Source organism: Periophthalmus magnuspinnatus, chromosome 1, assembly GCF_009829125.3.
Source record: "Periophthalmus magnuspinnatus isolate fPerMag1 chromosome 1, fPerMag1.2.pri, whole genome shotgun sequence".
Classification (NCBI taxonomy): Eukaryota; Metazoa; Chordata; class Actinopteri; order Gobiiformes; family Gobiidae; genus Periophthalmus; species Periophthalmus magnuspinnatus.
Genome location: NC_047126.1, coordinates 23,952,062 through 23,968,252, shown reverse-complemented (window position 1 = coordinate 23,968,252; position 16,191 = coordinate 23,952,062). Strand labels below are relative to the sequence as shown.

General features: G+C 36.9%; 1 protein-coding gene across 1 annotated transcript; it reads left to right on the top strand.

Moving 5' to 3' along the window:
- Positions 1-1,084: 1,084 nt before the first annotated feature.
- On the top strand, positions 1,085-15,081 carry LOC117369817 (cytochrome P450 3A56-like). Its single transcript, XM_033965166.2, has 14 exons — positions 1,085-1,174; positions 1,244-1,340; positions 2,344-2,396; positions 3,112-3,211; positions 4,817-4,930; positions 5,379-5,467; positions 6,338-6,480; positions 7,236-7,363; positions 7,670-7,745; positions 9,525-9,685; positions 10,970-11,037; positions 11,870-12,028; positions 13,010-13,172; positions 14,881-15,081. The coding sequence occupies exons 1-14, from the start codon at positions 1,107-1,109 to the stop codon at positions 15,013-15,015; spliced, it is 1,554 nt and encodes a 517-aa protein (XP_033821057.1). The 5' UTR covers positions 1,085-1,106; the 3' UTR covers positions 15,016-15,081.
- The last annotated feature ends 1,110 nt before the right edge of the window (positions 15,082-16,191 follow it).

The window sequence follows — 16,191 nt, the reverse complement described above, 5'->3', positions numbered from 1 at the left end:
TGTTTCTGCTTTTGTTATCGCAGGAAATTATGCAAGACTGGAGCAAAGGCAAAGTTAGTTGCTGTTGAAGTTAACAGGACCTCAACAGAACTTTTTAAAGGGAATGTACCAGATTTATTTATTTTTTTCATGTATTTGCGCAACATTGGCCTTGCCCCAGTACAGATTTATTGTATAAGTAGCTCTTGAGGTCAAAATAAGTCCACTGTGTGCTGTCTATATCTAATAATAAACCATTATGTTGTCTGATAATAAAGAAAAAATGTTGTTGTTGCTGTTGCTAGAATTACAATTAATAAAATCCATGTATAAACTCATTGCAATTAATTAGTTGTACTTGTATAGATTTAATAATTATTTAAATCCCTTCACCATTAAGATTAGACTAGTATCAAGTATCAGTAGGGAAAAAACATCCCCAAAAGTAAGTACATGGAATCGCCCATCCCTTGCTCACTTTTAGTCTGAGGGTGTCCAAACCATGGCTCAGGGGCCAAATGTAGCCCTCAGAACGACTTTTGTTGGTCCTCGGGTTCTTACTGAATTGGCCCAAATGATCAATGGCTGTACTTTTTATGGCAAATGTAATGAATTCTACTACTATAACACCAAAAATAACACATTGCATTATGATACAGACCTATAATTAATGTTTCTTATAAAGATCATACCAGGCTGAAGCAGGACTCAAACCAGCTCTAAACCAGGACTAGGTAAGAACTAAACCAGGTCTAATCTTGGTCTAAATGAATATAAATAGATACTAACTTCATGTGTCAACTGTTACTTACAACAGGATGTAAGGAAAGACTATAAGATGTATGTTTAGAACAGGGTTGTAGCTTTTTTTCCCCATTGTCCATTGCCTTATTGTCTTTTACGCGCATTTATTTGTTGCTGAGGACATTTCAAACTGCACTTCATGCCACTTATTGCTACACTACAGGGTCTTCAGTACATCCAAATTCAAAGGCCAAGCGCGCACACGAGACCTCTCTCTGTTCCCACCGGAAATTATGCAACACACAGAAGCAAAACGTCAAAAGCTGGAAAAGCAGTGCGTTACTTCCAGCGAGCGCACTGCCGAAGCAGAGCTCAGAACAGCCATGACTTACCTTATATTTACCGTAGAGACGTGGATCCTGCTGGTTACATTCTTCTGCCTCTTTGTCCTGTGCGTAAAAAACGTCCCGGTGTAATTCTGTGGAGTTTGAGCTCGTGCGTAATGGTAATTGTTGTGCAGGTATGGCTCCTGGACGCACGGAGTGTTCGAGAAGATGGGGATCCCGGGGCCGAGGCCAGTTTTATACATGGGGACCCTCACGAAAACCACCAGCAAGGTAATAGGCAAGTTTATTTGTATAGCACAATCCGCACACAAGGTAATTCAAAGTTCTTTACATAATAAGAAAGACATTAAAATCACAATGCAACACATCAAACCATAAATAATCACAAATAATCATCATAAAATTAACAGAAAAGGAGAAAAGTGCAGAATAAAAATCTTTTCTGTCATATGCACAACTAAATAAGTAATATAGTTTTCTACATCCAAAAATTGCTCTAGTATTTATTTATTTTTTTTATATTTTTTTTAGTTTGGTAAATAAAAAGGAGCAGAAAAAGGGCAGGGTCATTCATTTATTTGAATTAGGACAATGCATATTAAAGGGGCCATATTATGCTATTATGTTATAATGTTGTTTTTTTCATCAAAAACGTACCTGGAGTTGTGTTTGTTGGTGTGTTTGTTTCATTCACACTTTTAACACACAAACATTGCATATTTTGGGAGTTCTTCTCTCCACCTTGTGATGTCATGTGGTAATACAGGAAGTGCTGCACTGTGTTTTTAAACTCCATACACCTTCACTAGAATCATTTAGATAGTGTCAGCCCTGGAGTTGTCTTTACGCAACAAAAGGTCAAAGGTATCTGTTAACTTGAAAAATGCCGTCATAGGGTGGAAAAGAGAATTTTGAGCTTTGGAGATGTAGACAGACTAATAATAAAAGTGTTACTCATGTGCGAATGAAACAAAACACAACTCCAGGAATGTTTTTTTGAGGTAACAACATGCCCCCTTTTCCTGAAATTATTTTAACACAGATAGTTACTAAACCAGCAAGGTAGTTTTCCTCAACAACCATGCATGCACAAAACATTTACATTGAACATTGACATTTATGTTCATTGTTATTAACAGCATTTACAAAGAGACCCCACTCTGGTTGCTGCTGTGTATTTATGTATTAACACATTCTTCCTCTGTGTGTATCACTGACAAATTGTTGTACATTGTGAGGACATCCTAACCAGAGGAGTACGTTGTGTCTGCAGGTGTACTTCCTTGCTGATCAGGAGTGTGCATTGCAGTACGGCAGAGTTTGGGGGTGAGCTCACACCACAACCACATCGAGACCACTGCAAAGAAACTAACATGGCCAATACATTTCTCATCCACCAAAAATGTTGTCCTTCCCCTATTTTCTTTCTTCTTTTTTTCTTTTTTGGAAACGGACAAAGAATGTTCTGTATTCAAAAAACCTCTTGTTACTTCATTTTCTCACCAGTTTCAAGACTCACATAGCATTAGTGCTGTCATGGGGTAATACCAATTTTAATAAAGCATTAGGCTTTCCAGACACTCAGAGTTGTATTAATTTCTTCCACACTCGATGGTGATGATGATGCCATTGTAGAGTTTATTACTATAGCAAGAGAGTGTAATTTTAATAATGGTAATTTTGTAAATATTAATATGCGTTTTTTTTTTGCTATACTGGTAAAGACTAGATCAAATCCATTCTAAGACTAAGGCAAGGTTGTCCTAGTTATACAGTTTTTTTCAGTATAAATTAGGGTTGTCAAAAATATTGAAAATCAGATACTCATCGATAATCAAAAGGACAGAAATGAACCTTTCATGAATAGAACAAGTATAGAACCACATAGACTAGTATATGACCATGGACCACTATGGAACCTACCTGAATGACCAGACGGTAATATATATTGAAACTGAGTTTGAAATTTTAGTTTTGTGACAGCACTACAACAATGTACTGTATTTATTTATGAATACATGTTTTTGTGTCCTTGGTGCAGTATCTATGAGATGCGGCAGCCTATGCTGGCTGTTATGGACCCGGACATGCTAAGGACTATTCTGGTGAAGGACTGCTTCACCAACTTCACCAACCACAGGGTGAGTACTTACAAAACCACCAGTCAGCTACAGTGACCGGCCAAGTCAGGAGGAATTGTTTATCGTATTTAACATAACACCATATCATTTTTTTTGTCATGATATCACATTTTTTGTGAGTTGTGAGGAAAACCTTTTTTTAATTATTCTATTATTATTTTGCAATTACTCATTATTATTGACAAAAAAAAGATAATCAAACATTGATATTGTATTTTTTATTCATATTTCATAATAAAACATATGTTTTTGATCTCATGAGTAAATGAATAGCCTTTAGTCTATTATAATTCAGTGATAATAATTAATATTATTATTTATCCTGTGTGCATGTCATATATGTGCACTAAGGATACGCACTGATTTTGCAGCTGATCTTCACGCACACATCCATGTGCTTCTAAATACTTTCACTTTCAGATTGCAGGTTACATTAAATGTACACTCTTAAAGCGCTGTGGTTTTGTGTCGTGAGCCTCATGACACTTTAGGACCAGTTTATTCTGAGGATTGGACACTTTTTTCCCTTCACAAACAGTGATGCACAATTATCTAAGACACATGTGTCAAACTCAAGGCCCGAGGGCCAAATGCGGCCCACCACGTCATTTCATGTGGCCCATCGACAATAAACTAATGAGATTTTCCCAACAAGTAACCCTGAAAAATATTTGCAAATAATCATCCCAAATTGTTCAGGAAGAGGAAAATTGTCGGTGTGGAAGGCAGTTTCAAGAAAGGTGTTAAAGGTGAATACAAGTTTGTGCTTTAGAGAGAAAATCTGTATGTCTTTTGTGTTATGAGGCGGGGTCAGTACAATCTACGTCAACATTTTAACACCAAACACAGAGCTAAGTATGCAAAAGTTAGCCTTCAAGAAAAAAACAACAAATTGTCCAATAATTAAAAGGCTGTTTTTGAAGCAGTGCTGAAGGTGTGCGCTGACCAGATACACACTTTTAAATGTCAGTTTATCAGGAAATACACAGTTACACAGAGTTACAGACACGTAATATTTGCAACTTGAATAAGTAATAAATACAGAAACAGTTATTTAACAAATTAAAAAGTAGTTACATTTATTTTACATGACATTTGTTTACATTTAGTGACATTTATTAGTTACATCTGGCCCTTGATGGCATTTTGCTGATGTGGCCCTCCGTGAAAAATGAGTTTGACACCCCTGATCTAAGATATAGTTGGAACACAGAAACTTTGGATGAAACTTTACAACAACAGGATTTATACACTGGATTTGTTACTGAGTGGATGCAACTCCTGGACTTTACCTTTGATTGTAGCGGTGAGTGACACACTGGGCTCCGCACACACACGCACACACACCCCCACACACGCATAGACACACACACACACACACACACACACACACACCATGGCCATAAATATTTGTGGTAATTGATACTCTTGACATCCCAATCAGTTCATAAAGATAGATTTAAAAGATAGTCAAATTCTGTCTTTTGTCTTTGTCTTGACTTTGGTTTGGTCTTGCTCTAGTTCTGATCTAGTCCAGGTTTAGTTTCAGCTTTAGTGAGCAAACTTGTTCCTATTATTAAGTCATTTTTGACAATCATGTTGCAGAACCTGGGCCTCCTTGGAGATCTCCGAAATGCCATGAGTCTGTCTGAAGATGACAAGTGGAGACGCTTGAGGAACATCATCACTCCAGCCTACACCTCTGGTCAAGTCAAAGAGGTCAGGCTAGCATGGGGGTTTAACACTGAACTTTAATATACTAAAATACTAAAGGAACTGTATTTTTATTTTGAATTCCATAAGCATAACCTGTGTCCCCAGACATGAGGAAAACATATGAAAATGTAATATGAAATATAGCTCTCTGTATTGGTGATTTATTCTTAATTATAAAAGGATTGGACATGATGGTCAGGTTGTTTATGTTATAGTTTGGAGTTTTGGTTCTCAAGACAATTATTCAATCAGAAAGCAGAATAAGGCTCATGAGTCTCTCATTTGGGTCAGTGCTAAAATCTTTGCCTGTATGGAGCAGCACAGTACATACCAGTTAGAACATGTCTTATTGACTTAAGTAAATAACTGATGGAACAATATATACACAGTTGCAATAGTGCTGGGCTTTTAATAATTTTTGGGTTCATGTACTATTTTTATTTTCTTGCAGATGTTCAAACTGATGAAATACCACTCATCCAAAATGGTGAAGAGTCTGAAGGAGAGGGCCCAGAGAAGTGAAGTCATCACTGTCAAAGAGTAAGTATCAAACCAGGTGTAGGAATGTACAAATGTGGTGGCCAATAACATCGATAATATTCTTATATCCTCAAGCATCTCGTGTGGACATATAATAGCAGAGATGAGCAGTCGTGTAAAGACTACTGTATATTTTCTACTCAAGTAAAAGTACAGTTACATAGCTAAAAAAAAGTACTAATAATCTTTTTTTTATACAGTTTTAGTAACATGTTAGATGATCTGCTGCTCTGAAGGCTGTGTTTGTAGGTACAGAATGGAGGATTGGGACAATTTGGACTTGTACAGTACTCAGTAACTGTTTTAAATGTAGCTAATACAATTACATGACTATAGTTGTACTCAATTACAAATACTTAATTAAACATATGCACAGTTACTCATAGAAGCAAGCTACATATATAAAGTATTTGTTAAAAGGTACTAGCAGAATAAATATCATGCCATTGAGAACATAATAACACAGATGAAGGACAAACCAACACATTTCAACCTTTATGTGGACTTCATCAGGGCAAGATGAGTCTCTCTGATTGATTCTTTCTGTTTTACTGTCCATGTTTTCAATGGATCCTTGATGAGCACCTGATTTTGTCACTATATGCTCCACTGATGATTTACTCCTGAGGCATTTTTCTGAATTAATATTAGCAAACTTATGTTTTAGTCATCTATGTTTTTGCATAAACTGACGTGCAGGTGTAGTCTTGTTAGTGCAGTTTGGGTCAGGCACATAGAGTCACATGATAGTTTTAAGAGATGACTAATTGATCAGCAATCCAATCGTTTCTTTAGTCAATGACAGCCCTAAATCTTTGACAGTCTATATTTGAACCTGAGCTAAACTCCTCCCTACCCTGTGTGTCGCAGCGTGTTTGGCTCGTACAGTATAGACGTGATGGGCAGCTGCATCCTCAGTGTGGACATGGACGTGACCAACAACCCCCCAGAGGAGCTCATGCGCCACGCTTCCAACTTATTCAACATCCCCATCCCTCTCTTTATGTTAATAGGTGACTCCACTTCACTATGCTCAGTCCTGGTCTGCATATGGTCCATCAACTTCTTTTGAATCCTCTGACCTGCCCTTTATGTCCATATTTGGTTTTCACTTTAAAGCTGAGTCTGGCTTATTTTGTTGTCACTTCAGTAGAAATATTATTTATCTATTATGCAAAGTTGACTTTTTAGAGTTTTTAACCATGTTAGTTGTTTCCTCTTCTCATTTACCTTCTCAAAGTTGTATTTAGAGTGATTCGTGCCTGTTTGAGTAAACTTTATTCTCCTTCATTCAAGATGTCATTGCTCCAATCTACTCCCATTTTCACGAGCACAGGCACCACAGTTTTCTAGTTTTCTAACATGGAAGCCAGCGGACATGTTTCTTTTATTAAGTGTAAATGCAGTGTTGCAATTTTTAAAGGCCCTGTACCCATTTTCCCCCCTGTACTCAAGTAAAAAATGTTTTTGCCCTTTTTACAGATATGTTGTTTAAGTAGCTCTTGATGTCTATATCTAATTATAAAGCATTTTATTGTCTGATAATCAGGAAGTGCTCAGTTAGCATGCCAGTTGTTATTAACTTTACCATGACAGCTAAACTCATTGCAGTGAATAATTAAGATGCTCAGAATGCATAGGGATAGTGAGGGATAACTTTGGACCATTGCAAACTGTTTTTAATGAACTAGTTTTTCATGTTTTTAAGTCAGTAAAAATCTGCTCAGGTATGGGGTCAGTCTGTAATTCTGTGTTCGTTTGTCTCCAGGTTTCTTCCCTTTCATCATCCCGGTTCTGGACTGGTTGGGTGTCGCATTTTTCTCCAGGAGTTCCTTTGCTTTCTTTAAAAACATTGTGGAGAAGATCAGACAGGATCGAAATAACAATTCAAGAAAGGTCTGAAGTCAAAAGTATTGGAAATTAGCCCATTCTGCTTTCTGATTGGATAATAACACCAAATTACAACATAGCCCTCTTGGCCACCCTGCTCAATGTGTTTGTGACTAAGAATAAATCAGCATTACAGTTGTTATTAGTAAAAGCTATACTTGATATGGAAATGTTTACATTGTATCTGGGGACATAGAAAGGTAATTTTTCTGGAATCAGTAGCAGTCGAAATCTTACACACAGTTCCTTTAAACAGCTGGTGATCAAAAATACAAAAAAAGAGTAATTATTTTTGTGTCTACATATTTTCAGAACCATGCAGACTTGTTGCAGTACCTCACCTGCATTCAGTCCTCCAACAAGCTCAAGGGAGAGACCTATGAACAAGGTACATCCAAATGTAGTCACTTTCAGCCATTTAGTTTTTGCGTATATAAAAGTGCCAAATTGTGATGCTGGTTTATTATGAATTACAACTGCAAAGTTTAAAACTAAACACCTCAACTCTGCCCAAAACCACATTTCAAACAGAGCTGCTAAACTGTGCATTACCTAGAAGTCTTAAGAGAGAGTGAGGGGAGTGGAGGGGCGGGGTCACGTGTTTGTCACCTGACTGTAATCAGGGCAGTCTTTCGTGATGTCACCAACTACCTAAAATTGGCAGTGGGCACTGGAGCCAGGACCAGCCCTTTTTTTTTTTTTTTTTATAAATTTTTGACCACAAAGCTGCAAATTTCCCTAGTTTGCACTAAAATTGTCATTTGACTAGGAAGGCAAGGCAAGGCAAGTTTATTTGTATAGCACAATTCGTACACAAGGTAATTCAAAGTGCTTTACAGAATAAGAAAGTCATTAAAATCACACAAATCAAAACATAAATAATTACAAATAATCATCATAAAATTAACATTAAAAGAGAAGAGTACAGAATAAAAACCTTTCAGTCGTATGCACAGCTAAACTGAACTGTTTTGTGCCTGGATTTAAACATTGTCAAAGTAGAGGTCTGTCTCACATCTTCAGGAAGACTGTTCCAGGTTTTAGCTGCATAAAACTTAAACGCTGAACAGTAGGTAGGAACAGTAGGTAATGCTATTAAAACACCATATACACAGTTTAGTGGTGTCCAAACTTTTTCCCACATCTTGAAACATGTTGGAAGTGGAGGGCCAAAGAGTGTTCGTCAATACGATGGACCATTCGGATGGGTGTATTTCACATAGTTTTTACTGAGCCAGTCTTTAATAAAGATATGAACCTTCATTTTAGGTCTGTATGACAATGTAATGTGATGTAATAAAATAGGTCAGGGGACCGCATTTAGCCCCAGAGCCATAGTTTGGACAACACCGGTTTACTTGATGATGCCCCTTCTTAGCCCCCTGTTCAGAGTTGACCTGCATGTAGACTTGGACAAGAGTGATCTGACAGGTTTTCTGAGGAAATCAGACTATAATTGGACAACAAATGTAATTGGAATATTTGTGCATGTAAACCTAGTGACTGATTGTTGGTGGTTGGAGACGCCAGTCACACTCCTCTAATACAGCAGTCACCCACCCATTAGCCAAATAAAACTAAACTACTCAAATCAAAAGCTTTGAATTCAGCTGCTTTATAACTCATTTTAATATAGTCTTTTCTGTGTCCTCTGAGACCATGCATGGATATTATAAAACTATTCATACAGGAACAACCAGTTGAGAGTCCTGCTCTCTTTTCCAATGGTGCCCTGTCATCACTACAGACATACAGTCTATGGCTATCCCAAACTTTGCAAAACATTTAAAATCAGATTTAATTGAGTAGTTTATTGTGTTATATGATCTAATATAACTACAATATGCTGCAAAAATAAATACATAAAAACTACATGAAATACAGTATCTACCAAGTCATCTCGGGTCCCGACATCCACTTTGTTAGCCACTGGTCTATGATCAACACAACAGACAAATAATCAGTCAAATTAGTCAAAACAAGTGTATTTTGCTAATAAATATGTTTCAAAGACCTTTAACCTTCTCAACAGATGGAAAGTTGCATAATTTAAAGGTGTACTGTCTGACTTTTCAAGTGGGGGGTCTGCCACCTGCATGTCTCCATAAAATATAAAGCGTATTCTGTCTGATGAGTTTTGCCTGATTGGATGTTGTGTGTTGGGCAGTGCTGAGTGACCATGAACTCCTGTGTCAGCTGGTCATGTTTGTGGTGGGGGGCTACGACACCAGTGCCTCCGCCCTCACCTTTCTGGCCTACAACCTGGCCCAAAACCCGCACATCATGAGCCGCCTGCAGGAGGAGATAGACGCCACATTCCCAAACAACGTAAATAAATACAGTACAGTAAAGTTTGACCAAAAGATTGTAGTGTTTTTAATGCAAATGTGAGGAGTAAAAAAAAACAACAACTAGGGCTACAATAAGAGACAAACGGGCCTAAACCATGAGTACAAATCAGAAGGTTAAATATGGACTACAGCTAAAACAGGACTTAACTAGGTCTTTAAAGGTGCACCCTCTAAAATGTTCCAAGGCCTTTAAACTTATCTCTCTTGCATATATTCAATTATAAGTATAATAAATCATTGAAACACTGAGTGGACTTGCTTGTCTCCATGGAGTTGTTATTGCTTTGCCAGGGATGCTTCACATTAGCATAGCAACTTATCTATCTCAAATTTTTTGTTTCAATTTTAATTTGTCTTTTTATAAACAAACAAATAAATGTAAAAAAATATATAATTTAGAAATGACATAATAATTTCCTGAACAGAAAAGACAAACTTTTAATAATTGTGATTTAAGCTGAGTGACTTCTGCTAGAAACCACATGCTTTTACTGACTGACTGTAGACTTCTCTGTTAAAAATAATAATTAATATGTTTATCTAAGACCCATAAACATCCCAACAAACTGAAATGTGCATAATTTAAAGCTGCACTATGTATTTTCAGGTGGGCTGCCACCTGCCTGTCTCCTCTGATTTGTAACTGCCTATATTCATGGCAACAAGCAGGTAACTCGACCAGGTCAGAGTTACTTACTTGTTGCCATGAAGATAACTAAGTTTAATACTGCACTGTGAAATATTTTTGTAAAGCACTGACATCTCTAAAAAGAAAAGTTACATTTGCACGTTAAAACAGACTTCAGCTGATCCCTGACAAATTAGACATGAATCTCCATTTTGATTAAGTTAAGTCTTCACAAGAACTGCTCTCTAGGACTGTACTACGCCTAAGACCGTCTGAAACACTAGTATTACACCAAGACTAGTCTTGTCTTTGAGGTGGGTAGTACTCAGTTACATTTACTTGAGTAACTTTTTAAAGAAATTGTACTTTTCTAACAGTATAGTTTTACTTGAGTAATATTTTTATTGAAGTAAAACTACTCTTACTTGAGTACAAGTTTTGGTTACTCTTCCTACTGTGATTCTACAAATGATAAAAGCTTTATGTTATGGAATGTAAAAATATGAATAATAATATGAAATGATTTGAACATTTGTGTTACTTTTCCCCTATTCTCTTTTACTCTACTCTACGACTCCACACACCTCTGGGTGCAGCAGTGATGACTGGAGGTAACATAGTGTTTCTGTGCAGGCTCCAGTGGAGTATGAGGCCCTGATGCAGATGGAGTACTTAGACTGTGTGTTCAATGAAAATTTGAGGTAGGTGTAGGTAGGATCTGCGGTTCAACATGTAGGCTCTTCTCTGCAATGCAATTTCTTTGCATGCATGTATGTATTATTTAAGTTGTTCCCAATAAGGCTAGGTAATATTGACAAAAATTAATTTGTAATTTGTCTTTTTTTTTTTTTTTTTTTTTTTGGCTCTGCCTCTGCAGCCACAATTGTAATTTGTAATCAGAAACACCTGGCAGTAATCAGGGCAGTCTTTTGTGATGTCACCAACTACTGCAAATTGCATAGGCCACTGAAGGCAGCACTCAGTTACATTTAGGCATTTTTGACCAGAAAACTGCAAATGTACCTAGTTTGCACAAAATTTGCCAAAAATGACAGCAAATAACACAATTAAAACACCATATACACAGTTTAGTAGTGAAAAAAGTGTATTTAGTGTTCAGTTCCACTTTCCACGACAAAAGGACCGAAAAACATGCAGAACTATTACTTTCTTTTTATTCTGCTTAATATATATTTTATATGTAAATATGTTGGATGCTTTTTGTTTTTGCTTTTTGTCTCTTGTTGCAAAACATGCAAAACAGAAGGTATGTGATTTGTAATTTGTATTTGTAACTTGAAAAAATTACATTGAAATATTACCTGATATACCCAGTATTCACATTTTGGATATCTTCAAAGCAGCATTCACAATATTAATGATGATCATATATATTGGTCACCTCTAGTTACAATATCACAGTATTCAATAGTAGCTTGTAAATATATTATTTACTCTGTCTTGCTCTCTCTTGCTTTCTCTCTCCCTAAATAATAAGCTACACTTCCATAACCTTCTGTGCTTTGTTCTTAGGCTTTATCCCTCCATCGCTCGCACAGACCGCGTTGCTAAGGAAACGGTGACCATTAAAGGAATCACCATCCCCAAAAACATGGTGGTGATGGTGCCCTTCTATGCCCTGCACCGTGACCCAGAGCTGTGGCCTGAGCCGGAGGAGTTTAAACCAGAGAGGTAACTTTAGCCAGAATCCATGGGCTAGCCTTTCAACTTTTTGTTGTGTTGTCTACATTAATGATAGGGAAATACCAGTGATTTGGTTTTGAGTAATACTATGGCACTGACATGGATCCAACACTGATGCCACCGATAGTTTACACCTGAAAACATACCTGGAGTAGATGTTTAAGGTGCATATGACCAGTTGGACCATTCAATTCACTAATATATAGCTAACATCATTATACTGAAGATTTGACAAAAAGCTCCAATAGTTTGATTTTTTTTTTACTTCCTGGTTGGACATGGAGGTAATTCCTTAACTCTTACCTAGCAAGCATACTGTAAACAAAGGCCAAAGCTTGTCTACTTTAAGCTTGAGTTATTAGTTAGTTTCAAATGTGCCCCTATGCAGTATCACTAAGTTCAGCTTGGGGCCATTCTCTGTGTCCAAAGAGTGGCCCTAAGCTGAACTCAAGTAGATTTGTACCATGTTATAACATTGTTCCCTCATCAAAAACATGCCTGAAGAGGTTTTAGCTGTCATCCATACACATTTGAGTAATTTGCAATTTCTCCCATCCACTATTTAAACCCTCCTTATGGTTAGTTGTAAGATTCTGTGCAATGCTCAGCCCACAAGCCAATGTCATCCATGCTCCCACATGAAAATTCTTCATTAATATACAAAAGCACAATATAAAAGTGTACACAACATTAGCGGGATGCACACGGATCTGAAGCAGGAGTGACTTTGCATGAGGAGCAAAGGGAGTTTTTTTAGTTTTTGATTCAAAAACTAAAGTAAACTTAAAAAAACATGTTAATATGTTGTTTTCAGCAAATATAGCATTTTTTAAAAAGTAAAAGGAGACATGTTGATGTAAATATCTTATATGTTAGCGCTTAATACCACCTAGAAGTAAAATACCCCTTCTTTAAAATTATTTGAAAAAGACATGATTTTGAATGTGCTGCAACTATAATTGATTTCAGATTTAGTAAAGAAAACAAGGAGAAGATTCATCCGTACTCGTACATGCCGTTCGGAGTGGGGCCCCGGAACTGTGTGGGCATGCGCTTCGCCCAGGCCGCGGTCAAACTGGCCCTGGTGGACGTCCTGCGCCACTACAGTTTTTGCGTCTGTGAGGAGACAGAGGTGAGGGACTCTCTTCTCACACTGCTGTTTCACATTCTGACAACTGGGACTCAAAGTGGAGAACATCCAACGACATGGCCTCACGCTTAATTACACTTTTTATCAGATGCTGCCTTAGTTCAATGTCTATTAAACTTTATTAAAGATAGTATTGTCAGGAATATAAAAAATCAGATACTAATCGATATTAAAACTATTATCGAAAACAAATACTCATTTGAGCAAATATTAATACAAAGGATGCACCGATCCAGCTTTTTCAGGTCTGATACTGATGTCGATACTTTGCCCTCATATCAACAGAGATTTAAAGTCAGAAACTGTGTTTAAAAGAAATTATATTTTCAAACAACTTATGGCAAAACTGATATAAATGTGTTTTGTAATGTTATTAATGTTATTAAATCATTTAAAATAACCACAAAACAGTTCTGTAAAAATAAGTTGAATCAATATGAGTTGTTCTGGGCAACACTGATCACTAAGTTGTCTTATACCACCAATGTTTAGACCAGAAGGGGATATTGGCTGAATCGATATGCGATCCAGCAAACAGGATACCAGTATTGTATCGGTGCATCCTTAATTGATACTGAAAAAGTTACATTCACAGGACTTTTCCTGAATAACATTAGAATGATGTTGAGCCGTATCAGAACAAGTATAAGACACATAGACGAGTACACACCCATGGACCACTATGAAACTACCTGACGACTGAGCGATTACACAGATATAAGACACATGGGAATAAAATTCTATGATTTAATGTTGAAAATTACATTCTAAAGAAATGTTTTATTTTTTTTTATTTTCAGTGTGGTATCGGAACCGGTATTGAAAATCAAGTCTATTTCTTAGTATTAATATCGAGTTTGAAATTTTTATATCATGACAACACTACCTAATACACACTTAAAGGATTTTACTGGGACTAAAACACAGGAACATACTTCATACATCATTATGGTGCTCTTTACTTTTGCCTCCAGTTGCATCCAGTTTTAAATTTTGAACATTCTGCTCATAGTAGCCAGCCCGGACATGGGCAAACTACGGCCCGGGGGCCGCACACGGCCCTTTGGGTTTATTAATCCGGCCCACCGAACCTGACCAAATTATATTAAAATAGGTAAGGTCAAACGTTTTCAAAGTTTTTCTGCTGTCTTTATTTGACTGAAATGTAATAAATTATGAATGTAATTAATGCATTTGGAAAACAGTTTGTACAATGAGCGTTGCATATTCATGCTCTGCTACATGTTACAGGCCAAATCTTTAATGTAATATATAAATATATATTTCCTGGCTTTGCCCCTCCGTCAAATTTTAGAACCCATTGTGGCCCGTGTGTCAAAACATTTGCCCACCTCTGAGCTAGCCACTACTACCCCAAGTTACATCAACTCGAACCCTCTTTCACATACAAATTAATGGTGAAGCCAGTCCCTATGATAAATTAAATAAAATGTTTATTTCATGATGTTTATGTCATTTATGTGGTCTCCTCTCCAGTAACGTGTAAAGAGGCTTAGTGATTTAGTTTACCAGGACCACACAAGTTCAGAAATCTCAATTGAACGTGGGTTAGCTGTTCTTCCCGGACAAGGTGAGCTGCTAAGTGGACGATAGCATTAGCATCAAACGCCGCTCCTACTAATTATATGTCTACGGAGCATTCTTTCATTCCTGTTTGTTTGACCCTCAGATCCCCCTGGAGATGAGCCCTACAGGCCTAATGGGACCTGTGCGACCAATCAGATTAAGGATCCAGCTGCGGTCGGACAAGGAAATGACCACTTACTCCAAATGCACTTCTACCTCAAATTTCTCAAATTTGTGATGCTCATCGTTTAAACCTGCACATTTTCAAAAAGGTTGTTTTAAAGCATCATGGGCTAATTATTGAAGTTTGGTTCTTTTTAACTTAACTACTAATATTTATTTTTTTAATCAAATATTTAAGTATTAATGTAAAGTGAGGTCGTGATTGTCTCATTAAAGGATTTAAAACAGCCAATGGTTTGGAAAGTAGGGAGTTTTTAAAAATTGTGTGAAATGAAAGTCTATGGAAATAGAAAGTTAAAACAATACTTCAGAACATTTTTCATGGAGATACGTTTTATGCAATACTGTAGAAGATGATAGCCACAGGAACATTTCCATGAAAACAAAAAGGAGGAGGCCTTAAAAAGTCAGGTTTGTGGAGATGCAAGCCTGAGCACAGTAAAGACAGTTTTTTTGTGTGTGTTTGTCAATACAATAAGCACAATCAAAATGGAAATATATGCTTTTATTTTTGCCTATTTTTTGTCTAAAAAGTTACATACTGTAAGTGATAAGTGATAATATACATTTTTAATACCACATATTATATAATTGTTTCACATTAACTATTTTTAGAATTTTTTTTAATTATCAAATTATATTGATCACAATAAAGGTCACAATAAAGTCATAAGTGAATGTGATTACTTATCTCAGTTTATATCGGCTCAAAGGTAAACAGTACTGTGAATCAGAGCTGTGTACTCAGGACCCAGGACTGACTCAGACAAAATCACATAGACTTGGAACTCATACTTGAGGTCGGGTTAAAGTCTGTCTAAACACTTAAACTCTCACAGCCACATTTCACATAAAGCTGCTAAACTGGGCAGTACCTGAAGGATTAAAGAAAAGAGTAAGAGGAGAGGACGGGCGGGGTCTGAGGGTATAAGTAACAATAGGAACAATGTGATTGGTCTAACAGGTTTCCACACTTCAAAACGGCCAGGTGTTTGTAATCAGAGACACGGGGCAGGGCAGTCCTGAAAATTGCAGATGCCACTGACAGCAGCACACACACATTTAGGTGTTTTTGATCAAAAAGCTGCAGATTTACCTAAATACTAGCAACTGTAGACAATGCTATGAAAACACCTTGTACTGGGTTTAATAGTAAAAAAAAAAAGTGTTCCACTTTTGGCTTCAAGGCTTCTGTAGCCCTTGTTGTCCCTTGGCACTATGTACACAATAG

What these genes read in the sequence shown, in the direction of transcription:
- LOC117369817 (XM_033965166.2), top strand. Translation starts at nt 1,107, where the DNA reads ATGACTTACCTTATATTTACCGTAGAGACGTGGATCCTGCTGGTTACA. An exon ending in TTCTTCTGCCTCTTTGTCCT is followed by an intron (nt 1,175 to 1,243) that starts GTGCGTAAAAAA and finishes ATTGTTGTGCAG; the next exon opens with GTATGGCTCCTGGACGCACG. An exon ending in GGGAGAGACCTATGAACAAG is followed by an intron (nt 7,746 to 9,524) that starts GTACATCCAAAT and finishes TGTGTTGGGCAG; the next exon opens with TGCTGAGTGACCATGAACTC.